The sequence below is a fragment of the Anthonomus grandis genome, chromosome 10 (assembly GCF_022605725.1).
Source record: "Anthonomus grandis grandis chromosome 10, icAntGran1.3, whole genome shotgun sequence".
NCBI lineage: Eukaryota > Metazoa > Arthropoda > Insecta > Coleoptera > Curculionidae > Anthonomus > Anthonomus grandis.
Genome location: NC_065555.1, coordinates 4,114,701 through 4,142,278, shown reverse-complemented (window position 1 = coordinate 4,142,278; position 27,578 = coordinate 4,114,701). Strand labels below are relative to the sequence as shown.

General features: G+C 31.1%; 1 protein-coding gene across 6 annotated transcripts in view; it reads left to right on the top strand.

Moving 5' to 3' along the window:
* Positions 1–27,142, top strand: part of LOC126740912 (acetylcholine receptor subunit alpha-like) — a 141,706-nt gene extending 114,564 nt beyond the window's left edge. For all 6 annotated transcript variants that reach the window (XM_050447100.1, XM_050447101.1, XM_050447099.1 and 3 more), the window contains 3 exons: positions 22,202–22,460; positions 22,632–22,710; positions 26,331–27,142. In XM_050447100.1, the coding sequence (XP_050303057.1) occupies positions 22,202–22,460; positions 22,632–22,710; positions 26,331–26,440 (448 nt within the window). In that variant the 3' untranslated portion in view covers positions 26,441–27,142. The remainder of the gene's footprint in view (positions 1–22,201; positions 22,461–22,631; positions 22,711–26,330) is intronic.
* The last annotated feature ends 436 nt before the right edge of the window (positions 27,143–27,578 follow it).

Genomic DNA, 27,578 nt, shown 5'->3' with positions numbered 1-27,578 from the left:
CCAGGCACTTAAGAGATCTATTTCATTAATTTTTTTTCATTATGTTAATAAAAATTAATTTTTCCGGCACTTGAAAGAACCTTTTCAATGGATTTTCATTAATTATGAAATTAATTGCATGAAACTCACCTATTCCAGGAACCAAGAGATCCATTTCATTAAATCATGATTAAATTAATAAAAATTAATTTTTCCAGGCATTTGATAATCTATTTCGTCAGATATTTCTCATTAAATTAATGAAAACAATTTTTTCAGGCACTTTTGAAAGACATTTTTTAATGAATTATCTTAATTAATTACTAAAAATCAATTATATAAGGCATTTGAAAAAATCTTTTCAATGGATTTTCTTGATTAAATTATTGAATATCAATTTTTCCAGGCACTTTAGAGATCCATTTCATTAATTTTTTTTCATTATATTAATAAAAATTAACTTTTCCGGCACTTGAAAGAACCTTTTCAATGGATTTTCATTAATTATAAAATTAATTACATGAAACTCACCTATTCCAGGAACCAGGAGATCAATTTCATTAAATCATGATTAAATTAATGAAAATTCATTTTTCCAGGTATTTGATGATTAATTTCGTCAGATATTTCTCATTAAATTAATGAAAACAATTTTTTCAGGCCCCCTTGAAAGACAATTTTTAATGAATTCTCTTAATTAATTACTAAAAATCAATTATTTAAAGCACTTGAAAAAACCTTTTCAATAGATTTTCTTGATTAAATTATTGAAGATCAATTTTTCCAGGTATTTGATAATCAATTTCGTCACATATTTCTCATTAATTTAATTTTAATTTAATCATTTCATCATTAATTTAATCATTTAATTTAATTAAAATATTTTTTCCAGGCACTTGAAAGAATTTTTTTAAAGCATTATCTTAATTAATTTCATGAAAATGAATTATTTGAGGCACTTAAAAGATCCATTGTATTAAACTTTGCTCACTAAATGATTAATAATCAATTTTTTCCAGTCCCTAGAAAGAACTTTTTTAATGGATTTTCTTAATTAATTACATGAAAATCACTTATTCCAGGCACTTGAGAGATCCATTTCATTAAATCATAATTAAATTAATCAAAATTAGTTTTTCCAGGTACTTAATAATCATCAATTTCGTCAGATATTTCTCATTAAATTAATTAAAATATTTTTTTCCAGGCACTTGAAATACATTTTTCAATTGATTTTCTTGATTAATTACATGAAAATCACTTATTCCAGGCACCTGAAGGAATTTTTTTTAATGAATTAATTAATTTCTTGAAAATTAATTTCCCGGCACTTGAATCTTTTCAATAGATTTTCATAATTAATTAAATGAAACCCACTTATTCCAGGAAGTTGAGAGATCCATTTTATTAAATTTTTCTCATTATATTAATGAAAATTAATTTTTCCAGGCACTTTTTAATGAATTATCTTAATTTATTTCATAATAATTAATTTTTTCCGGCACTTGAAAGAACTTGATAAACAGGCACTTGATAATTAATTTCGTCACAAATTTCTCATTAAATTAATTAAATTTTTTTTGCAGGCACTTGAAAAACCGATTGTATTAAATTTTCCTCACTAAATAATTATTAATCAATTTTTCCAGGCCCTTGAAAGAACTTTTTCGTAATTAATTACATGAAAATCACTTATTCCAGGCACTTGAGAGATCCATTTCATTGAATTAATAAAAATTAATTTTTCCAGGCACTTGATAATCAATTTCGTCAGATATTTCTCATTTAATTAATGAAAACAATTTTTTTCAGGCACTTTTAAAAGACATTTTTTAATGAATTATCCTAATTAATTACATAAAAATCAATTATTTGAGGCACTTGAAAAAACCCTTTCAATGGATTTTCTTGATTAAATTATTGAAGATCAATTTTTCCAGGCATTTAATAATTAGTTTCGTCACATATTTCTCATTAAAATAATTAAAATATTTTTTTCTTCCAGGCACCTGAAAGAATTTTTTTTAATGAATTATCTTAATTAATTCCATGAAAATTAATTTCCCGGCACTTGAACCTTTTCAATAGATTTTCATAATTAATTAAATGAAACTCACTTATTTCCGGAACTTGAGAGATCCATTTTATTAAATTTCCCTCATTAAATTAATAAAAATTAAAATGGAAGAAATTTTTTAATAAATTATCTTAATTAGATTTTCTTCAATGATTTCATCCATTTTTCCAGGCACTTGAAAGACCTTTTTCAATGGATTTTCTTAATTAATTACATGAAAATCACTTATTCCAGGCACTTAAGAGATCCATTTCATTAAATTTTTCTTATTGAATTAATAAAAATTAATTTTCCAGGCACCTGATAATCTATTTCGTCAGATATTTCTCATTAAATTAGTTCAAGTAATTTTTTCCAGGCGTTTTTTTAGTGGATTTAATTAATTAATTTCATGAAAATTCAAGGCATTTCAAGGATCCATTTCATTAAATTTTTCTAATTAAATTAATTAAAATCGATTTTTTCAGGCACTTACAAGAACTTTTTCAATGGATTTTCTTAATTAATTATATGAAAATCAATTATTCTAGGCACTTGATAATCTGTTTCTTATTAAATTTTCCTCATTAAATTACTGAAAACGACTATTTCCAGGCATTTGGAACAACTTTTCTAATGCGTTTTCTTTTATATCAACTTTTCCTGGCACTTGATAATCTTTCATTGGAATTTTCTCATTAAATTATATAAAATGCACTTGGAAGAACTTTTTTTATTGGATTTTATTAAATAATTATGTAAGTATCATTGTTTTAATGAAGAAAATCCGATAAGTAATATATTTCAAATGCTTGGAAAAATTGTTTTTTTCTTTAAATACGTGAGAAAATCCAGAAAAAGTAGCTTTCAAGACCCTGCATTTTTTAAAAAAATGAATTAAGAGAAAACGATATTTCTAGAGCCTGGAAAATTTTTTAAACTAAAGGAGTTAATTTTAGGCGAAAATCTCTCTAAAGGCGATCTTTCAACGGTCTGGAAAAATTAATATTAATTAGTTATCCAATGTAGTCTTTTCGTTAATTTTAAGAAAAAGTTTTCCAGGCACTTGAAAGAACTGACGTATTGGATTTTATTAATTAATATAATGCAAATTAATTTTTCCAGGCTCCTGACATTCTAATTTCATTCATAATTGGACTATTTTCATTAAATTAATAAAAGGTAATTTTCCAGGCAATTAAAAGAATTTTTTTCATTACTTTAAAGAATCCCAGCACGTTCGAAAAGTCAAGTTTTTTAGATACTTGAAATATTTTTTTTCTCGCTTTTTTTATTACCTTGAGTAATATTATTTTTTTCAGGCACTTGAAAGGACTTTTTCATTTTTAATTTTCTTAATTAAGTACATGAAAATTCAAGACACTTTAAGCACCCATTTCATTATACTTTTCTAATTAAATTAATGAAAGTTAATTTTTCTAGGCACTTAAATGAACTTTTTTAATGAATTTTCTTAATTAATGACATGAAAATCACTTATTCCAGGCACTTCAGAGATCCATTTGATTAATTTTTTTTTTCATTAAATTAATAAAAATTAATTTTTCCAGGCACTTTTTTAAGTGAATTTTCTTAATTAATTTCATGAAAATGCAAGGCACTTCAAGGACCCATCTCAGTATATTTTTCTAATTAAATTAATAAAAATTAATATTTTCAGGCATTAAGAGAACTTTTTCAATGGATTTTCTTAATTAATTACATGAAAATCATTTATTCCAGGAACTTGAAATATCCATTTTATTAAATTTTTCTCATTATATTAATAAAAATTAATTTTTCCAGGCACTTGAACGAAATTTTTTAATGAATTATTTTAATTATTCATTTCATGAAAATTAATTTTTCCGGCACTTGAAAGAACCTTTTCAATAGATTTTCATTAATTATGAAATTAATTACATGACACTCACCTATTCCAGGCACTTGAGAGATCCATTTCATCATCATTAAATTAATAAAAATTAATTTTTCAAGGCACTTGATAATCATCAATTTCGTCAGATATTTCTCATTAAATTAATTAAAATATTTTTTTCCAGGCACTTGAAAGAATTTTTTTTAATGAATTATCTTAATTAATTTCATGAAAATTAATTTTCTCGGCACTTGAACCTTTTCATAATTAATTAAATGAAACCCACTTATTCCTGGAACTTGAAATATCCATTTTATTAAATTTTTCTCATTATATTAATAAAAATTTATTTTTCCAGGCATTTGATAATCAATTTCGTCACACATTTCTCATTAAATTAATTAAAATATTTTTTTTCAGGCACTTGAAAGAATTTTTTAAAGCATTATCTTAATTAATTTCATGAAAATCAATTATTTGAGGAACTTGAGAAATCCATTTCATTAAATTTTCCTCATTAAATTAATAAAAATTAATTTTTCCAGGCACTTAAAAGAACCTTTTCAATGAATTTTCTTAATTAATTTTATGAAAATCAATTATTCTAGATGATTAAAAAAACTTGTTTAATAGATTTTCTTCAATGATTTTATCAATTTTTTCAGGCACTTGAAAGAACTTTCTCAATGGATTTTCTTAATTAATGACATGAAAATCATTTATTCCAGGCACTTGAGGGATCCATTTCATTAAATTTTTCTCATTAAATTAATGAAAATTAATTTTCCAGGCACTTGATAATCTATTTCATTAGATATTTTAAATTAAATTAATAAAAATAATTTTTTCCGGGCATTTGAATGAATTTTTTGAGTGGAATTTTTTAATTAATTTCATTAAAACTCAAGGCACTTGAGAGATCCATTTCATTAAATTTTTCTAATTAAATTAATAAAAATTAATTTTTCCAGGCACTTAAATGAACTTTTTTAATGAATTTTCTTAATTAATTTCATGAAAATCAATTATTTCACACTTAAGAAAATCCATTGAAAAAGTTCTGTCAAGTGCCTGGAAAAATTAATTTTTATTAATTTAATGAGGAAAATTTAATGAAATGGATCTCTCAAGTGCCTGGAATAAGAGTGATTTTAATGTAATTAATTAAGAAAATTCATTAAAAAAGTTCTGTTAAGTGCCTGGAAAAATTAATTTTTATTAATTTAATGAAGAAAATCCGATAAGTAATATATTTCAAGTGCCTGGAAAATTGTTTTTTTTAAATTACAGAAGCAGTTTTCAAGACCCTCAAATTTTTTTTCAAATTAATTAAGAGAAAACAATAAAAGTTAAAGACGAAAATCCATTAACGAGTTTTTCCAAGTGCCTGGAACACTATTTTTTTTTTTAGTGAAAATATTAATTTAGGTTAAAGTTCTTCTGAAGTAAATCCCTCAAGGGCTTAGAAAACTATATTTTAATTAATATTTCCAATGGATTCTTTTCATTAATTTGAAGACAATTATTCATTAGTCAAAATAGTTTTGAGTGCCTGAAAAAATAAATGTTTATTAATTTTTCCAATAGATTCTTTTCATCAATTAATACATGAATTAATTTTTTAATAGGATTTTCTTTTATTCACATAAAAAAAAATCATTTTTCTAGGTACATAAAAGATGATGTTCTGGATTTTCTACTTCGTGAAAAAAAGGCAATTTTCCATTAATTTGAAGAAAAAAAGGGTTTTCCAGGCATATTTAAAATTTTTTAGATTCTAGATTTTTTTGTAGGCTCTTAAAAGAACCTTTTCAACAGATTTTTTATACAGAATTTCATAAAAAAAAAAACAATAATTTTTCCAGACATTTAAACAATCTATTTCATTTGATTTTCCTCGTTAAATTATTCTAGAAGGTTTTTTCTTTAATTAAAAAAACGCAATTTTTCCAGGCATTTAAAAGATTTTTTTCTAATGGATCCTCTTCATTGATTTGGGAGAAAAAGTTTTCCAGACACTTAAAAGATATATTTTGTGAATTTTTTTTATTAAATAAATTAAGATAATCCATTGAAAAACTTGAGAATCAGAACTTTTTAAAGCGTTTCGTTTTTACACACATTCTCTCATCTACCCCAGAGATTCCCTTCAAAAACCACCAATTGAAAAACAAAGTTTTTTTCTTTTTTTTTTTAAATAAAAAGATTTCCCAAAAACATCGATGATAAATGATGCGCACGAGTCATTTTACGTATGCACCGCGTCTGAACGTATCTATATGTATTCACATCCGAGAATTTACGAGAGGACCCTTATTCGCGTTAGGGCGCGGCCCTTAAGGGATCGTATTTTATAATTTTGACAGAATTCCGTGGAAGTTTTCGCTGGGCCACCCTCCTCTCCCTCCCCCACCCCGACCGCCCTTCAGCCCGGATTTCCCTTGTAAAAGGGAAATTAAATACTCTGCTTGGAAAAATATTCTAATTCTCCCGGTGCCATACATAACCCTGTATACAATACCACCCTTTTGGTTTAAGGGTTTTTTATTTAATGTTGGTAATAGCAAACATTGAAATAACTGTTTTTTTCTCGTTAAATAAATGACTCTCAAAAAAATTTCCTATAGGCACTTTTTTATTAGATTTTATTTATTTAAAAATTATCCTAGGGCGTGGCTTTACACCCACACCCTCTGTTCAACATTTTTAGGCAATAAACCCTTTTTATTCGCCCTTCTTCATCAGATATTTTCGATTTTACGACCTCCCTATAACAAAAGTGTTCGTTTTTTTTTTAATCGCATAATAAAAACAGGTTATATGTAATAAAACACCCACTGTTTTATTAGGATTATAAATAAAACCTAATATAAAGTCAGAGACCGTTAATGAATAAAATGATTTTATACAATATAGGGTGGCCCATCTATATTCGAAACTTCGATGTCTTGAATAAAATATGTATTATACAGGCTTATTGATTTTTCGTAATTTGAACTAAAGAACTTAAAAATCTGAAATTTTTTAAATAAATAAGATACTTTTGTTGCACCTTGCTAGAATTAGAAATTTCATGTTATATCAACGTTTTCACTCGAGGTACGCATAAATAAATAGCCCAATGACGTTACACTTTTAATAGTGTATACTTTTTATTATAATACTATGCACTACCTTTATAATTGATAGTTTGATTTGTATATCGTTAATAAAAGGATTTATGTATAAAAAATGCACGTAAAAAATACTATCCCCACTTCAATACATTTTTAATGAAATGTTCAAAAGTATTTTTCTCGAAAACGGTGAGTTCTTATTTATTTAAAAAACTTCAACAAATCTGGGGTAAAATTTTCTCACCCCTTCCCTGTGTTACCCACTCTTCAAGACAATCCAATTCCTAATTTTAGTTTGTTTGAGTATTAAAAGTTTATAAAAATAAATTAAAAAAAACCGCCCCCTTCATCTATTCCCTCTTGATTTTTAACACGCTGTATCTTAAAAACTAAGACGTTTTGGACCCTACTTTATATAAAATTTTAATCTTATTTTGTGTGAGAATACGTGGTTAAAATATTGACGTCTAATTTCTGGACAGCTTGTATAATACATATACAGGGTGTCCGCTAATTAATGGTACATGGAAAAACCACAGACTCTTGATGTAAAAATATTACGATTTAACTATATTTACCTATATCCAAAAGTTGATATTAACTGAGATACAGGGTGTTAAACTTAAAACTTTTTTTTCGTTTTTCCCCAACTTTTTTTCACAAAAATTTGTAGTTAGGGGTTTTTTAGTTCGAGAAATTCATTTTTTTTAACAAATTGAGTGTACAATGTAGGGAGCGCTGTCTGCGACATCTTTTGCTCTTTCATAAGGTCATAACTTTTTTGTGCTTAACTGTATTTAAGTTTTTATTGAAAATAATACTTTTTTCATATTTTTTACGTAAAAAAGGTATACTACTTTCGGGTCGCTCAGAGTCGCCGTTTTCGAGATATCTGCCTTCAAATTATTTAGTACAGCAGCTCAAGCAAGCAATAATGTCTTGTTACTCTTTACCAAATTTATGATGTAAAACATTTAGTATAAGTCATTGAGAATAATGCAGACAAAAATTGGATTATCATGTAATTAACTTTATTTAAAATAACTATGACACTAGAAAATCTATTGAAAGAAAATAACATTAACGAAAACAAACTTAACTATGCGACTGATAACTTTTCCATTTTGAAACTGTGACGAGATTTAGTAAAAAATAGATCTGCTTTTGACAAAAACTGTTCAAAATGTCTACCATTCACTTCAATACATTTAACAGTTCTTTTGCTGAAAAATCTCCTAATTTAAAAAAATAATTGTTCGTTTCGTAGCTTTTGTGCAGCATATAAAATTCTCTGCCATAGTTCTTCCCTGGAATTCACTATTTCTTTGTAAACGAGCGACTTCATATAGCCCCATACACAAAAATCCAGCGGGTTAAAATCGGGACTTCGCGCCGGCCATGGCCTCTGGCTCCCACGACCTATCCAGCGATTAGGAAAACGGTTGTTCAGGTACTCTCTGACAGCTCTAGAGAAGTTTGCTGGCGCTCCGTCTTGCATGAAATACATATGTTGCCTTATGTCCAGCGGAATATCATCGAGAAAATCTGGTAAATGTGTTTCTAGGATCTCAAGGTAGAGCTCCCCGTTTAAATTGGGCGGTAGTTCGAAAGAGCCCAATAAATGATTATCGATTATACCACACCATACATTAATTTTGAATTCATGTTGGAAATGACGTTCGTGTACTGAATGTGGATTTTGTAATGCCCATGTGTGTTTATTTCTAAAATTGAAAATGCCTCTACGTGTAAACGTTGCTTCATTAGTAAATAGTATCTTATTCAGAGACATGGGGTCGGCATTTATTTGGGCACGGCAAAAACGGGCAAATTCTATCCTGGGCGCAAAATCATTTTCTAATAAATTTTGCACAGGAGTGAAATGATACGGATAAAGACGCCCTTCGTGAAATATTTTACAAATGGATGACTTGCCTACTCCAGTTGCCGCAGCAGCATGTCTTGCACTTATTTCCGGATTTTCAGCCACGCGGACCAGAATTTCTACTTCTTGTTCTGGAGTTATAACCTTCGGGCGCCCTGCGGAATTCCGTTTAGGACGAAATGTACCTGTTTCTCCTAATCGATCGTAAAGATTTTTGAAGATCTTAAAATCAGGTTGTCTTCGATTTGGATAGAGTTCTGAATATCGTCTATAGGCTTCGCGTCCATTAAAATTTGCCTGCGCATATACACACAACATATCCCTCATTTCGGCATTTGAAAAAAGATTTGCATTGTTTCTGAACTTACGAAAAATTTAAAAATTCAACAAAACAGTAAACTGGATGCAAAATCACAGAAAACACTAATTTAATATTTTCTGACAACTTTAAACTAATCAACAAACAACAACAACATGGCGGTTTCTTACCAACTGCGTCTCTAAAGTTCATTTGCTTTCTGATAGCTTACTTTAAAAAAGCGAATTATTTCCCGATTATATTAATTATTCAGCCGGGGTCGAGTGCATGGTGCACTAAATAATTTAAATACAAATATCTCCAAAACGGTAACTCTGAGCGACTTCAACTTAGTATACCTTTTTTACGTAAAAAATATGAAAAAAGTATTATTTTCAATAAAAACTTAAATACAGTTAAGCACAAATGACCTTATGAAATAGAAACAGAGGTCGCAGACAGCGCTCCCTACATTGTACACTCAATTTGTTAAAAAAAATGAATTTCTCGACCTAAGAAACCCCTAACTACAAATTTTTGTGAAAAAAAGTTAACGCCCTGTATCTCAGGTTAATATCAACTTTTGGATATAGGTAAATATAGTTAATTCGTAATATTTTTACATCAGGAGTCTGTGGTTTTTCCATGTACCATTAATTAGCGGACACCCTGTATATTTGTATACAGGGTGTTTTTTATATATTGCGACAAAATTCAGGAACGTGTTCTTTGGACAAAAATTCGCAAAAAAGTTCCTATAAACATAGGTCCTAAACCTTTTAGATTTTGAGCTACAGGGTGGTAAAGTTTCAACAAAAAAATGATTTTTGTTCGATAACTTAAATACCCCTGTAGATATTTGTCCAAAGATTGGTATGCAGGGTCTGTGTATCCAGAGCCATTTACCAACATTTTTATGTTCTCCAGTGGGTGTGTGCGGGTTTTCCGCTGAATACTTTTATAAAGAAAAATTGTACGCCACTGATTTTTCTTGTAGGGTAAGGTATCCTAATTTGGACCACTTTTCAAACATCTATTGTATTACACATGTTAATAAATATTTCAAAATTTTATTATAAAAATCATTTACTAAGTACTGTTTATATTCCAAAAATTCACAAATAATAGATACATGGTACTTTATAATATTTTATTTTTCAAATGAAAAAAATATAAACACAAGTCCAATTTGGGATACCGGTATCCTTAATTGAACCATTAGCACCCTAAATTGGACCGATGTTAAAACCTATATTTAAACATGAGGAACGCGAAAAAAGATATATATTAGCATAACATAAACTAATATTTAACGTTTTTTAACTGATAAACTTAACCTAAATGTCAAAAATCTTTATTATTATGTAATATTAAAAATCATAATCTTAAGTTTTACAGTTTGAATAATAAAATATCTTAGTTTTTAGCGATACATTGACACATTTTGCATGAAACCAAATTTTACATTTAAGACACTGGATCATTTCTTCGACTGATTCAGACTCGCATATTTCACAATACCAGCTGTCCGATTTAGCTCCACCTAATTTTGCTACCTTTTTTTTATCATTAATCTTTGAAAATTTTAAAGTAGTTTTAACCGATTTTGCTTTAAATGTCTTAGCTCTTGCTTCAAGTTCGTTTTTGTACGGGGAACTAGTCAATTCAACTGCGTCCTGGGTGCGGCAAACTTTTGATGATTTTGATTTTTTTATAGGTAACGGCGAAATATCCTGGACTGAAATATTTAGGGAAGTTGATGCTGCTCTCTTCGTTCGTAATCCTTGCGACCTAACGACTTGCGCCAATGGAATATTATCTTCTTCAGAAGAGGATGCCTCCTGTTGGGATTCATGGTTAGAGTTGTTGATGCACTGTCAAACATCATTGAAGCTGCAAAATCAGATTCTTTAAAAACATTTTCATCTATAGGCCAAATGCCACTAGCACGAAAAGCGTTCTGTGCGTTTCTCACTGTTTGCAGCAAGCCCATAAGCCTCTCCAATTATCCCGGAAACCTGAAACATTGATACAGTTCGACCCACGTTATTTCGCAACCATTTTGAATGCATTGTCCATAAACATTTTGAAAGGCTGTGAAGAATCCAACATCCAACGGTTGGAGTCTGTGTGTTGTGTGATTTGGTAACTGCAACAACCTAATTCCATTATCCCTGGCAATTTGTAGAGCTTTTAGGTTTTTGCTGTGGCTGCTGTGGCCGTCCAACAATAACAAAACAGGGGTCTCAGGGCTTAGCTTAACTGTTTTAATAAAATGTTTAAGCCATGTCACAAAAGATCGCTACTGATATATCCAGTATCGCTAATAGTGACAATGCTGCCAGGCGGAGCACCTAATGAAAGTTCCTCTTGAAAACGTTTCCTCTTAAAAATTATCATGGGTGGTACAAACTGCCCTGCTGCACTTGCACAACAAACCACAGTAGTATTTGCCCCCCTCTCTCCACTAGAAATGCTCCCAATTTGATGTTTTCCCTTCTTGGCTAATATTTTCTGACATTGCCGTTGTTACGGTTGGCAAGCCTGTCTCGTCGACGTTGAATATGCGTGTGGCGGTCAATTTATCCTCTTCACAGATTTTTTTTAAAAGTTCATAGAATTTATTAACTCGTACTTTGCTAAATCCTGCAGCCCTTGCCATTGATGTTTTCTCCGGCTGCCGTAACGATATTTCTTTATGTCTTGACATGAAACCATAATACCACTTTTTGCCTGCCATACGTTTATCTGTGTTGAAATTATGTTTCAAATTGTTTCTTGTTGCCAATTCAAATGCCAGTTTGCGGACGTCTCGTGTGCCCATCCCGAACATTCGCTCTTCGAAAATCAAAATATGCCTAGCCAATTCTGCTTCAACTTCTTCATTAAATACACTAAACCTGCCCATTTTTTTAATTGAATTATTTGCCCGTTTGTTTTTCTCTTCAAGATGTCTTTTTAGTGTAGCTTTAGGTACTTTAAACAACCTTGCACATTCATTAAGCCCATAAGAACCATTATGAATAGCGGAAATAGCACTGCTTAAATCTTCTGTGCTCCACTTGTCGTATTTACCACGTGATGACATTCTGAAAAAAAATATTAAGAACTAAGTAAATGGAAGTGGTTGCCTAAATTGGACCGGTTCAATTTACAAGTCAATTGCTGTCCAATTTAGGAACCTCGTTCTCAAAACTAAACAATATCAAATTTCACCCACAACGGATTTTACCAATTTGGAGGTTAGGTCACTAAAATAACCCCTAAACTATGGCCTCTTTAATGAATCTTGAGAAATAATGATTTTATAAATGTTGTGATTACTTACTTGAACGGTAAGTACTAGCATATTTGTATCGGAAGTAAAAAAATCACGAAAACACTAATATTTCCTCAACCGTTGTTTACAGACGCACACGTGTTGAAACTCTAACAGTTTTCGAGGTGTAGTTTTAGTTGACGTTGACAGATGGCGCCACTTGTTGTCGGTTTGCTCAAATCTTCAAAGGTCCAAAGGGCAACCCTACCCTATTAAAAAATATTTTTAAATGCCCCGTTTTATTTGCAATATGTTTGATCCGTTAGATGCACGGTTTTCGCACAAAAAATTAAAAACCATGGACATGTTGCTCAGATTTGATTAGACTTTCTGTATTCTAGTAATTATTCGTTTTTTTTTGGTTTATTGCAATTTTAATAATAAATAATAAAATTTTTATTAATTAATTTAGTACAAAAGCCAGCCCAATTTAATAAAAATGTAATTGAGGATTTAAAACTTTTGTTTCTACAATCTTTAAAATTAAAATACAAGTTTTTAAGTGATAAAAAAATATATAATTTTTTATTATTTATTTAAGTAATATTATTATTTTTACAAAAGTTATTCAAAGTGTGCTCCTCCAACATCAATACAAGCATCTAATCGACGTCGCATTGATTGGCGGACACGTTCAAAAATTCCTGATGTCTGCCGAATTATGTCACAAGACGTTATAATAATACCATTACGCAATTCCTCCACATTATCAATTGGATTTCTATAAACCAGTGATTTAAGGTGGCCCCACAAAAAAAAATCCAGCGGATTTAAGTCGGGAGACCGTGGGGGCCAATGGTGAATACTTCCCCGACCTATCCAACGATTTGGATACGTAATATCCAAATACTGCCGAGCCACTAAACTAAAATGGGCTGGAGCACCGTCATGTAAAAAAAAACATTTGCTGTCTCAACTGAATGGGGACATCTTCTAGCATCGCCGGTAATTCATTTTCAAGAAATTCTTGATACACTTGTCCAGTCAACCTTGCTGGTAAAAAAAAATGGACCGATGAGAAAGTTTTCAATAATGCCGACCCATACATTAAGTGAAAACTGGTGCTGATGACGGTTTTCTGCCACAGCATGTGGGTTCTCATAATGCCATATGTGGTTATTGTGGAAGTTCATAGTTGCGTCCCTGGAGAAATTAGCCTCATCGGTGAAAAGTATTTTTCTGTTTGCATCCAACATTTAACTTCTGATAACACCCGGTATAAAAAAATTACTGAAAAACTTAAATATACCCATCTTATAGCAAATTTAATTCTCTTTCAGGTGGTATATCTGAATTTTATGTGGTGGTAACAATAACGGAGATATTCTTGTTTATATGAAAAAAAACAAAGAAATTTGACAAAATCAAGAAATGTTAAATACCAGAAGAACTAATAACTTTTCGAAAAAATGTTATACGACTTTTTTGTAGCAAATGACTTGTTTAATCACCTCTTAAAGTTTGACGGTTTTTATAGTAGACACCTTGTATATAAAATCATTTTATTCATTAACGGTCTCTGACTTTATATTAGGTTTTATTTATAATCCTAATAAAGCAATGGGGTGAAATTTTTGACCTTATTTTGGCTTATAGAATCCCTTGTTAAAATATATCGACGACTAATTTCGGAACATATTATATAAGCGATTGAACATATAGGCGGACATTAATTATTTAAACAGTTTATGGCAAATTCATAGATTGCCCTTAGGCGTTTCTAACAGCGGGTTCTCCCTGAGGCCCTTGATCTCCATAATTCATCCCTTAAAGCGTATACCAAACCCCCAGTTTAATTAATCAAAATCCGCTCAAATTTGGAAAATCAACAAATCCTCAACCTTCATGATAATTTTCCCCTTTATTTCATTTTTATAACACTTTTCTCTTTCTGGCGAAAATTCTAAATGGAAAATGGGGGAGAGGTTATTATATTAACCCTTTTTGTTTATCAGGGTGTGATCTACAATTCACGCACTTGTAACCGAGTTTTTTTCCAGGTTAGTAAATAAGGTATTTAATGGTGCCTAAGGATCAGTCCGTCATTGATATATCCCTATGTCACTCTCAGAAATAGAACAGTATGGAAATAAAGGGATGTTTTTTTGGTTAGAATCTGACAAATTAAGAGAGAAAAACACTAAAATAAAATAAAGTATATTTTATTAACAAAAATATGAAAAGGTAATAATTACCAATAAAGATTTAGCCATTAGGCAATAAGTAATGAAATATCCGCTTTCAAATATACTGACAAATTTTAAAAAAATCACAGACTGACTCATCACAGCTTACCACTCCTGATAAAATCTTTTAGTTTCTTCTTAAAACAGGGACAGCTTAACATTTTAAGATTCTCTTGACTCAAAAAACTCTGTATTATGCCTGGGAATATTCAAACTATTTTTTCCCCTGATATTTACTTCATGGCATTCACCAGGAAGCTTAGAAAATTCTGCTAAATAATTTGGGTTAACTGAGATAGTGATTTTAGGCACTATGGAACCCATATGCACTAATTGCCGTTGCTTTTCTGATATAATAATAATAATAAGCTTTATTTCCAACAGGTTACACATACCCAGTTACAGGAAAATCAATTAAATATATAAATGTACAAGTACGATACGAAGTAGATTCATGCAACTAAACTATAAAAGAATTGCTATGTAATAAAAAAAGTAGTGAGTTTGAGAAAATAAATAATAAAAAATCAACACTAAATTAGGATAAGAATCAAGAATTAATGACAGCAGGTGAATTAATGAATGCAGGTGATTCAAAATAAGTGCCAAATTGTCATGGTGAATGTCACAAGAATCAGCAATAGTGTTAACGTTTTGACACATAAAGTGAATAGGTACAGAATGTTGGACCTGGCTGTGTCCAAGTTAAAAGCTGGACACTGTCTAGATCCTGGGCGTGGTATATGAAAGCAAATCCTTTGCAAAAGGGATGGGCAGTCAATTTTATGGTTAAGTAAATTAAACAAGAATTTCACCGAATGCATTTCTCTTCTCTTCGCAAGTGACCGTTCAGTATATCTAGAGAGCAGCAGGTTATGGTCAAAACCCCTTGGAGGATAGAGTCCATCATCCTTAAATGCCAAACATTTAAGGAATCGCCGTTGGACTGATTCTAATAGGTGAATGTGCTGGTTGTAAATGGGAGACCAAATGAGGGAGCTGTACTCCAGCCTGGATCTAACAAATGCATAGTAGAGAGTTTTGGCAGTGGCAGTGTTCGAAAAAAGTTTGCAATTTCTAATAATAAAGCCCAGCATGCGAGTAGCTCTAGAAACAATATCTTCGATGTGAGGGATAAAAGAAAATTTTTGGTCAAAGGTGACTCCAAGATTCTTAAAACAGGTATAGACCTTGCCAGAGACTCTCTATTAACTGAGTAATTAAAGACAACTGGGCTTTTGATTCGAAAGTAGCTGGCCACATTACACTTGGAAACATTAAGGTTAAGCCGGTTCAAAGTGCACCAATGGTGTACAGTATTGATGTTCTCTTGCAGTTGACCACAATCTGATATAGAGTCAATCATATGGAAAATCTTTAGGTCATCAGCATATGCTAACCGAGAGCAATTAAGGGTGGAGATCAAGTCATTAGCGAAAACGTTAAAGAGAAGGGGGCTCAAGTTAGAACCCTGAGGAACTCCAGAGGTGGGTGAAAAACAAGCAGATCTAAAGCCTTCGACCACTGCAAACTGAGAGCGGTCAACTAAATAGGAGTTAAGAAGCTTTATCAAGTGTTCAAGCTTATTTAATAGGATGAAGTGGTCAGTCTGGTCAAAAGCCTTTTGAAAGTCTGTGTAGATAACATCGATTTGACCTCCATCATTAAGTGCTTCGCACACAAACTGAGAGAAGAATGCTAGGTTTGTGTAGTACATGAGCGGCCAGAAACAAAGCCATGTTGATCGTTGGCCAGCATATGGACTTAACCTTGGGAAAAATTAATTTATAAAGAGCCAACTCGAATAACTTTGAGAAATTGCACAGAATGGATATAGGGCGATAGTTCTCGATTGTTCCAGCATCGCCCTTTTTAAAGATAGGGCAAACTTTGGCTTGCTTCCAGATATTGGGAAACATACCTGTGTTAAGGATCAGATTAAAAATATGGAGCAGAGGGTCTGTAAGTGCAACAGAGCAGTCCTTAGCTAAAAAACTAGGAATTAGATCTGGGCCAGAGGTCAATTTGCTTTTGAGATACTTGCTCAATTTTGAGCGCGTGCCTGCTCTCTAACTCTAGGTACACATCTGACATATCTGGCACCTCTGTTTTGAATATTTTTTGTAATTTAAATTGATTATATTCTGAGAGATCTAGTTCATAGACAGTGTCTAGGAATTAGAGATTCTGTAAGTCTTTTTTTGGTTTCTTCAGGGAGGATGTATTTGTATTCGTTAATTGATTTTAATTTACAATAGGCCTGTCCACATACATTATTAATATGAAAATCAAATTTTAATGGTTGGTCCATGTATAACCCGAGATTTTTTACTTTTTCCTGCCAGTCAACCACACTCCCATTAACATGTATAATAAGATTATCAGTTTCTATATTGATTTTAGAAAATAGAATTGCTTGTGTTTTTCGAGGGTTAATCAACAAAGAGTTGTGCTCCGCCCAGTTAGAAATGTTGCTCAAGTCATCATCATTGATTTTTCTAATCGCTCGGATCAGATCTTTAGGTTCACTTAAAGGGAGATAATATATCAGGAATGAAGCCCTGAGGTACCCTTGTCTCCACCAGCCAAAAATTGGACATAAGCAAATTACCCAGTTTATCATGCAGGCCAACAGCCTCGCTCTTCTTTATTAAGTAACTCTCAAAAAAACAAGATGTCACTCGTAATTTTAAGCAAAGCAGTGGAGCAGCTAATACCCTCACGGAATCCAGATTGGTACTTAGGTAAAATATTGTTCACTTTATATAAGATATTTGATCATTACTTACTTACTATTTCCAAGTGATCTAGACACTATTAAGAGAATGATGCGATGGTGTAGTATAATCTGACAAATTATGAGAGAAAAACACTACTTCCAGGCAATCTTTGAAAGCACACATCATTATTACATAAACGAGAAAGAGAATTGGGTCCAGAGTAAATCCTTAAGGGGTACAAATGCCTTATGGGATGTGGTTGTAAGATACATACAAGTAGAAAACTATATTTAGGAAACCTCTATGAGAGACCCAGTCAGATGCTTTGGTCAAGTCATGATGGAAATATTTCTTTATTGTCTTAAAAGCACGTGAAAGTCCACGGTTCCTCCTATATAAATTAAAGACAATTTATTTGTCCCCAAACAAGTATAAAAGCCAAGGGCGTCCTAGGAGCGGCATCTCGACATATTATTTTGAGGCCCCTTGAGGTTTTGTTGTGCCCCGAGGATAACGTATCTCCGTACTCATGTTGTTGGAACTTTGAACTTCTCCGACCCTTTACGATACAATAAATCGTTATTTATTTTCTTGTTTGGGGTCGCGTTTACATAGAAAACGCTAGATTTCTATGAAATTCAACTGGTTAACTTTATACATTCATACAAAGCAAGTGGGGAGGTTGTATGTGCCACAGTCAATTCGGTACTTATCAATGAGAATTTCTTAAAAATTGTTCGTGAAAATCCCTTTTTTTTAATATGCTATTGAATCGATAAACTTCTCTGAAAGAGAGTAAGTTCAAATAAAAGGTATTTCCGCACAATAGACCGTCGGGCGTATCGGAGCGGAATTTTCGAGTATTTTTAAATAGGCTTTGTCGCGGGAGGGGTTGAAAAGGGATGCCGAAGTATAACCACCCAAAAGACTTTACCGAGGAAGAAAAGTTTCGTCAATACTTTGATTTTTCCCTTTATTACGTGCGACCGTAATAAAAGAGAATTGAAAGATGTTCTTGAAAGGCGTCTTTTTTTTTGAGTAGGTTTATTAGGAAGATATTGAGGAAAAACCATTGAATTTTTGCTTAATGGATCGACAATTAGATTCTGAACCAACGTTATTTTAATAAATTTTCCCTAATGTTAATAATAAGCGAGTTATAGGTTGTCAAAGCAGATAAGGTCGCTTGGTCGCCCTTTACGTCAAACCTCAATAACTTCTTTAATTTTTACTTTAGAGCATGGAGTATTAAGGAACTTTTACTTAACAATGACGGCACTAGGTAGCGGTTATTGAAGAAATAAAAATTGAAATTTTTGCCTGCGCTATCCTCTAAAAAATCTCAAATTTTCAAATTTGGCGCAAATTTCAAAGGTTCCATCGTCTATCATTTTAAATTTATAACAGTATATCGTTATGGTGCCTTTACTTGTAATAGATGGCAATAGTTAACAGTTGACATCTCTTTATGATTTACTATAATCAACCCGCAATTATGGTGCTGCTGGTTGCCTACTATATATAATCTTCCTTTTAAAATTCTATAATTATAAAGCTTTTTCGGCCTATTGAAATTTAAATTTGGCGCCAATTTTGACAAAGCCATCCGCCACTTTTGAAAATTGAACAGCTGACGACAGTTCAACTGCCCGGACGATTTTTTTTTAATATTCAAGGCAGTTTATAACGTCACTCTTCTGATCTTCAGTTGAAGCCATTTTTTACTCAAATAAGAAAATAAGAAGAATGACGTCATTTTGGAACTGTAAAAAAACCTTCTACGCAGCACCAAAAGTGCGGGTTGCCTATAGTTAACCGGAAATTGTTTCCTGTGACATACGAGGCGTTCGTCTTGGAAGACGTGGCCGAAATTGGCGCCAAATTTGAATTTCAAAAATTCTTCCAGGAAGTTGAAGCTATTTGAACTTAAATGGAACCATCATAAAAGTGACATCATTACTATATGGAATAATAAACAAATCCGTATAGTCAGTTGAAGCCTTTTTTAGTCAAATGAGAAGATCAGAAGAGTGGTCGAAATTGGCGCTAAATTTGAATTGTGTTCTGCACGAGGAGTTTAAAAGTTATCGAATTTTATGTTCTGAATAAAAAATTATAAATATTGACTTAAAGACAAGCAACATTACGAGAATTGCGGGTTGCCTATAGTAAATCATGGCTCAGCTCGACCTAGTTTTGACATTTAAATCAAGTTGGTCAATCGGGTTCAATAACCTCTACCTAGTGCTGCTGTCATCTATCGGAAATTAACTAGCCATGACCTTAAACGGTCAAAAAAATTAAATTCTAGGGTCCTTGTTTGCCAAATCGGCCAATGTGGCGCCTAAATTGAAAATTTAATTAAGCGCGGGAAATTTAAACACAGAGGAGGGAGAAATGAAACTGTCATACGGTTAAGCTGTGTTTCCACGCATTTGCAAAGTAGAAATAAAATAGTGACTTCTTAGTGGTGATAATACATTCACCAATGAGACGCCAGAAATTCGATTGGCAAAAAAATATTCATCTGCCTCAAAAGGATTATTCATTATCCAGGGTGTGGAAAAATAAAAAAGACTGCCTGCCTGGAATAAAATTATCATTAATTTGTTTCAGGCAGTTAAAGCTGCAGTGTCGTCATCTTTTCCAGACACCATTTCTATATCGATTGTTCAATTGTCTGGAAGAAATGGAAAATGACAACCGCGCAGTTTCGACTGCCTGGAATAAATGAAAAAAAAATCAAGAGTAAAATTGTCTTGAATTTATTCCAGGCAGTTGAAAGCGCGCTGTTGCCATTTGTTCTTTATGGACTAAATTTATTTTTCAACTGTCTGGAAAATATAAAATAATAAATGACAACGACGCAGTTTCTCTAGCGCTTTTTTGCGATTATTTTGAGAACGACGTTACCGATTATTTTTATTTTTTTACCATCTTAATAAGCGTCAAAAAATACATAATTTTGCTTTTTCAACGAAACTTGTAGAAATAATTGCAAGCAAGTTATTTTAATTTAATTATTTATTTTTTGAAACATCTGATAGAAAATTAAATTCTGAACGAATGTAAATTAAACACAATTTAACAAGATATTGACCATTCCATAAGAGTGACATGCTATGAATCCCGTCGCTCCCTCTATTTCAATCATCAGTAATTCCCTAAACATTGACTTTAAAACAATTATCACTCGACATTTAATTACCGATGGATTAACCTTAAAACATAAAGGGTCTTCTGAAAAAAATGGATTCTTGCCGCATAATTTGAATTTGAAAATTGAGTCTACCGTGCACACGTTTTTAAATATCTCACTTTCTGTCAGAAGAGTGTTACAACTCGGTCACATTTTGTGTCCTTTTCATTCACTTGTTCATCCTCTCCTTCATATTTACTACAGTCCTTGACCCTCATTGTGAAATTTTAATTGATTGTTCAAGCACATAGTCTGAGCCTTATCGAAGATACTTGATATCCTAATATCCTTACTCTTAAGCCAATTTCTTGCAAAGAGGAGTATAGTCAACTGAATACACTCACTGTCCTTCCTGAGGCACACCAGGTGTAATGAAGTTTTATAGTTTATATTTCCTCAGAGCCACTTTTTACCTCCTTATAACTTTCTTCCTAAACCATTGATTTCCATGAGAACTGAAGGCTTTCCCTATTGATGACTATAAGCACTCCAGGTGAACTTTAAGCAAAGAATAGTTACTCTCCTTGGTTTTCTGAGACTTTAATACTAAGGCCTTTTAAAGAGTGATAAACAAATTGAGGGGTAGCGCCTCCACCATTGACGCAACTTTTTATCAAATATTTATGCACCGACAGCTAGGTATATACGTTTATTGTTTATTAGAGGTAAAGAAGTACATTTTTATTCAATTTAGCAACTAATCTTTTCAATAATAGTTTCCTTGCTAGAAATTAGAGGTTATGGTTATTTTGACATTAATTTGATAGTTGACACTTAGGTTAGGTCGTGTCATAGGCGTCCTGTGAATTTATTATTAATTTCGCTGTAAATATTTAATAAAAAATATTATATATCTAATAAAAAATTAAATATTTATGTTTGCAATAGAAATTATATGACAGGTATTTATTTACGGTCGTAATAAGGTAAGATATGAATTAGTTTGCACAAATGGATTTTACAGATTGTACAGGGGCGTAGGAGCTACTTCAAAAAAACCTCATTTTATTACAATTTTTAACACTAGATGGCGATACATATATAATAACCTGCTGAGGAGAAACATTTTCCGAACTATTTAAAATTTAAAACGAAACCCACTTTTTGCACCCTTACAAAAGGGACATTTTTGACAGGAGGTAGTGAACACGTGACTAGAACGGAGTATAAGCAGCGAATCTCGCTTCGGATCCATTACCGGCCTGTCTGTCTGTTGTCACATTATAACCCGCCTTAAGGGATTAGATATTTTTGAATTTTCCCGGTCCACACATCCCTTATTTACTCGGAAACTTTTTCAATGCCTTTCATGCCCTTACGTCCAATTTTCATCCCTTAATTGAACGATGTTTACACACACGCACTCATTTGTTTGTTTCGGGCTACTCTTAACCTGACAGCTCCTAAGAGCACCTAAGCGGTCCCCGGTAAACATTTCCCAACATTTAAATTGAAACCCTTAGGCCTCGCCCTTAACCTTTTTACGGGCCAATGACCGCTTCCCGTTTATTTTAAATAAGGGCTTTAACCTAATTTAATTTGTGTGTTTGTTTTTTTTAATTAGTTTATCAGATGGTGGTCCCTTTGGTAGCACGTGCCAAATACACGGTCCGATGGCCTCCACCCCCGCCACCGGTTCCGAAGACATCACGGAGTCGCTGGATAACGGTAGTACGGAGGGCCCCGCCGGCGGTCTTAAGAGCCCCCTTTTGCTCAAAAATCCCGCGTTCAGTCACTCCAAGTGTCCCCTGGAGGTGCACAAGACTTGTTTCTGCGTCAGGTTCATCGCGGAACATACGAAAATGGTGGAGGATTCAACGAAGGTAAGTCAAATTAATTTAAAAAAAAAAATAGTGTGGCGCCATCTAGCCGAGTTTCAAGAACCATTAGGAAATCATAGATGGCGCGTCAAAAAAAGAGAGTCCACGGGTGTGTTTTAGCGGGAAATTAAAAACTTGATTGCAAGAATTGGATTAATAAATCTTTTGGTTTAGGTGAAAGAAGATTGGAAGTACGTTGCTATGGTCCTGGATCGGTTGTTCCTTTGGATATTTACGTTGGCGGTGCTAGTGGGTGAGTATAGTGCTAGAATTTATTGGTATATGCTACGAAGGTTAATAAAAGGTCATGGAATGTCATATATATATATAATAGAGGACGCTCTGGAGTGTGTGTCTTCCCTTGAAGAGAAAATTAAAAGTATCTTATACTTTTTTTCAAAAAATTAATCATAGTCAAGTTATTTGCGTTTTTTCGATTTTTGGCCAAAACTGGAAATTTTTGAAAACTAGCCAAATCAAAAAAATAAAATTACCATATATTAAGCATTAAAAAACAATGAAAAAAGTCTTATGACAAAATCCTCTGTTTCCCATAGGAAAGCCAGGAAAAAATTAAAAAGTATAATTTTCATAAGAACCTGTTAAGCAATAAAATTTTCAAACTTTAATTTTTTACCAAAAAACTGTTAGTCCCAGAAAATATTTTTTTATACAAAAGTTGTTTAGAATAATGGCGGCTATAATTAAAAAAATAAATTTTTGTTTCATATTCCATACAGTTGGAGAAAATCCTGAAAAACCCTTAATGCAGAAAAGGCAATTTTCTCAAAATCTATGGGAATTTTCATGATTTTTATTTTAGGAATCAAAGCTTCCTTTGAAGAGAAAATTAAAAGTATTTTATACTTTTTTTCAAAAAATTTATCATAATGAAGTTATTGGCGGTTTTTTGGTTTTTGGCGAAAACTGGAAATTTAGAAAATTTCTGAAAGTCGGCCAAATCAAAAAAATAAAATTTCTATATATTAAGCGTAAATAGACAATAAAAAAAGTCTTATAACAAAATCCTCTGTTTTCCATAGGAAAGCCAGGAATAATTTTCATAAGAGCCTGTTAAGCAATAAAATTTTCAAATTTTAATTTTTTACAAAAAAACTGTTGGTTTTACAAAAAAATAGCTCATACAAAAGTTGTTCGAAATTATAACGGCTATAATTGGAAATCAAAATTTTTGTTTAATATTTCATACAGTGGGAGAAAACAGCAGAAAACCTCTGACCCAAAAACGACTTTTTTCTCAAAATCCATTAAAATTTTCATTATTTTTTCAGTTGTAATCGATGCTTTTTTTATCCAGGAAATTAAAAGTATTTTATGGTTTTTTTCAAAAAATGTATCATAATGAAGTTATTGGCGGTTTTTTGGTTTTTGGCCAAAACTGACTGGAAATTTTGAAAATTTCTGAAAGTCGGCCAAATCAAAAAAATAAAATTTCTATATATTAAGCGTAAATAGACAATGAAAAAAGTCTTATAACAAAATCCTCTGTTTTCCATAGGAAAGCCAGGAAAAAATAAAAAATAATAATTTTCATAAGAGCCTTTTAAGCAATAACATTTTCAAATTTTAATTTTTTACCAAAAAACTGTTGGTTCTACAAAAAAATAGTTTAAATAAAAGTTGTTGGAAATTATAACGGCTATAATTAGAAATCAAAATTTTTGTTTTATATTTCATACAGTGGGAGAAAACTCCGGAAAACCTCTGAACCAAAAACGACTTTTTTCTCAAAATCCATTAAAATTTTCATTATTTTTTCAGTTGTAATCGATGCTTTCTTTAAGCAGGAAAATAAAAGTGTTTTATGTTTTTTTTCAAAAAATGTATCATAATGAAGTTATTGGCGGTTTTTTGGTTTTTGGCCAAAACTGACTGGAAATTTTGAAAATTTCTGAAAGTCGGCCAAATCAAAAAAATAAAATTTCTATACATTAAGCGTCAATAGACAATGGAAAAAGTCTTATAACAAAATCCTCTGTTTTCCATAGGAAAGCCAGGAAAAAATAAAAAATAATAATTTTCATAAGAGCCTGTTAAGCAATAAAATTTTCAAATTTTAATTTTTTACCAAAAAACTGTTGGTTCTACAAAAAAATAGTTTAAATAAAAGTTAATGGAAATTATAACGGCTATAATTGGAAATCAAAATGTTTGTTTTATATTCCATACAGTGGGAGAAAACACCGGAAAACCTCTCAACCAAAAACGACTTTTTTCTCAAAATCCATTAAAATTTTCATTATTTTTTCAGTTGAAATCGATGCTTTTTTTAAGCAGGAAATTAAAAGTGTTTTATGGTTTTTTTCAAAAAATGTATCATAATGAAGTTATTGGCGGTTTTTTGGTTTTTGGCCAAAACTGGAAATTTTGAAAAATTTCTGAAAGTTGACCAAATCAAAAAAATAAAATTTCTATATACTAAGCGTAAATAGACAATGAAAAAAGTATTATAACAAAATCCTCTGTTTTCCATAAAAAAGCCAGGAAAAAAAAAAATAATAATTTTCATAAGAGCCTGTTAAGCAATAAAATTTTCAAATTTTAATTTTTTACAAAAAAACTGTTAGTTTTACAAAAAAATAGTTTAAATAAAAGTTGTTGGAAATTATAACGGCTATAATTGGAAATCAAAATTTTTGTTTTATATTCCATACAGTGGGAGAAAACACCGGAAAACCTCTGACCCAAAAACGACTTTTTTCTCAAAATCCATTAAAATTTTCATTATTTTTTCAGTTGTAATCGATGCTTTTTTTAAGCAGGAAATTAAAAGTGTTTTATGATTTTTTCAAAAAATTAATCATAATGAAGTTATTGGCCGTTTTTTGGTTTTTGGCCAAAACCGACTGGTAATTTTGAAAATTTCTGAAAGTCGGCCAAATCAAAAAAATAACATTACCATATATTAAGCGTAAATAGACAATGAAAAAAGTCTTACAAGAAAATCCTCTGTTTTCCATAGGAAAGCCAGGAAAAAATAAAAAATAATAATTTTCATAAGAGCCTGTTAAGCAATAAAATTTTCAAATTTTAATTTTTTACAAAAAAACTATTGGTTTTACAAAAAAATAGTTTAAATAAAAGTTATTGGAAATTATAACGGCTATAATTGGAAATCAAAATTTTTGTTTTATATTCCATACAGTGGGAGAAAACACCGGAAAACCTCTGACCCAAAAACGACTTTTTTCTCAAAATCCATTAAAATTTTCATTATTTTTTCAGTTGTAATCGATGCTTTTTTTAAGCAGGAAATTAAAAGTGTTTTATGGTTATTTTCAAAAAATGAACCGAGAAGAAGTTATTTGCGTTTTTTGATTTTTGGCCAAAAAGTTAAAAATCTTAAATTTTGAAAAATTGGTCAAAATCAAAAAAATTAAATTGTCACATACTAAGCATGAAAAGACAATGAAAAAAGTCCTATGACAAAAACCCCTATTACCCGTAGGAAAGCAAATAAAAAATAATAAATAATAAATTTTCATAAGACCCTATGAAACAATTCAAATTTTATTTTTTTACAAAAAAACTGTTAGTCCTAGAAAGAAATGGTTTTCACAAAAGTTGTTCAGAAAAGTGACGGCTATAATTAAACAAAGAAATTTTCATTCTATTTTCCATACAGTGGGAGAAAATCCTGAAAAACCCCTTAACCAAAAAACACCTTTTTTCTCAAAATCCATGAAAATTATCAGAGTATTGATTTTTACAACTGACGCCCCTTTTTAAAAACAAAACAAAAAGTATCCTACACATTTTTTAAAAAAATTAACCAAAAAAAAGTTATGACCCATTTAAACCCTTATCCTTGTCACTCCTATTATAAAATGACATATAATCATCTTTGTTTAGGTACTGCTGGAATAATCCTGCAGGCACCCTCACTGTACGACGACCGCACCCCGATCGACAAAAAGTTCAGCGAGTTCGCCACCACTGTTGTCAGATGTCCCCCTCCTTAGAGCCTTAATAACAAAATTAAAAAAAAAAAATTGAATTTTTAATTTTATACGACGAAAAAAACCCAATTTATCAATTTGTAATTGTTATAGAGAGTATTTTGGTATTATATAGGGTTGCCTCTATAAAACCATATTATTATATAGTAGGTAGGCATTGAATTGTTAAATAATTTATAAAAAAAAAAAATGGCCCCTGTCCCCCTACCCTTATTCGCTGCTTATGACTTGGGGGAGGGATTTTATTAAATTTTATAAAAATTTGTATTATGGTGAAAAAGGCTTTTAACGTTAAGGCATTTTAGTACTTAGGGTCAATAGTTTTACAGCTAAGGGAGGTTATAAACCGCTCTATTTGGAGTGTATTCCATCTTAAATTTGGATTAGTAGGTGTTTTTTTGGAACACCCTGTATAGTGTTAATGGATTTAGAGCGGAGTATATGGTTTTTAATGCATAATCTTAAGAAATACGATGTCTCTTTTCTTCAAATTCTGCCCTTCCAAAATCTTCCTTAAGAGTCCCAATTTTTATTTATTTTGAATACCGACCTGGAATTTTTTTGAAAAATTTATATTAAAAAAGTTATTCCAGGTCCTGTCTTGAATTAAAAAAAAACACGAATTTTTCAAATAAAGTCTTATGTCCATTTTTTTTGGAATGTCTTTCTTAAGAGCCCCAGTTTTATTGAAAAATCCATCTTAATTTTTCCTTAAATACAGACCTGATTTTTTTTTAAATTTAATTCGAAAAGTTATTCCAGGACTGAGTTTAAAATTTTAATAACCAAATTATTTTCTAAAAATTGTCGATTTTTCTGGAATTTTTTCCTTAAGAGCCCCAATTTCAATGAATAAACTATGTTAATTTTTTTGAAAAATGTAATTTTAAAAATAAGTAATTTCAGGTCCGGCCTTAAAATAAAGAAAAAAATATTTTTCAAAAAAAGTCTAATATTGTGGATTTTTCTGAAATTTTTCCCTTAAGAGTCCCAATTTCAATAAAAAAACCCCTTCAATTTTTTTTTTAATACAGACCTGCAGTGTTTCTTTTGAAGATGCTGCTGAAGAAAACTAAAAATAAAATTTCTAGGCTTTTTCTATAAAATTGGGAGTCTTAAGACGGATATTTTGGAAAATTCC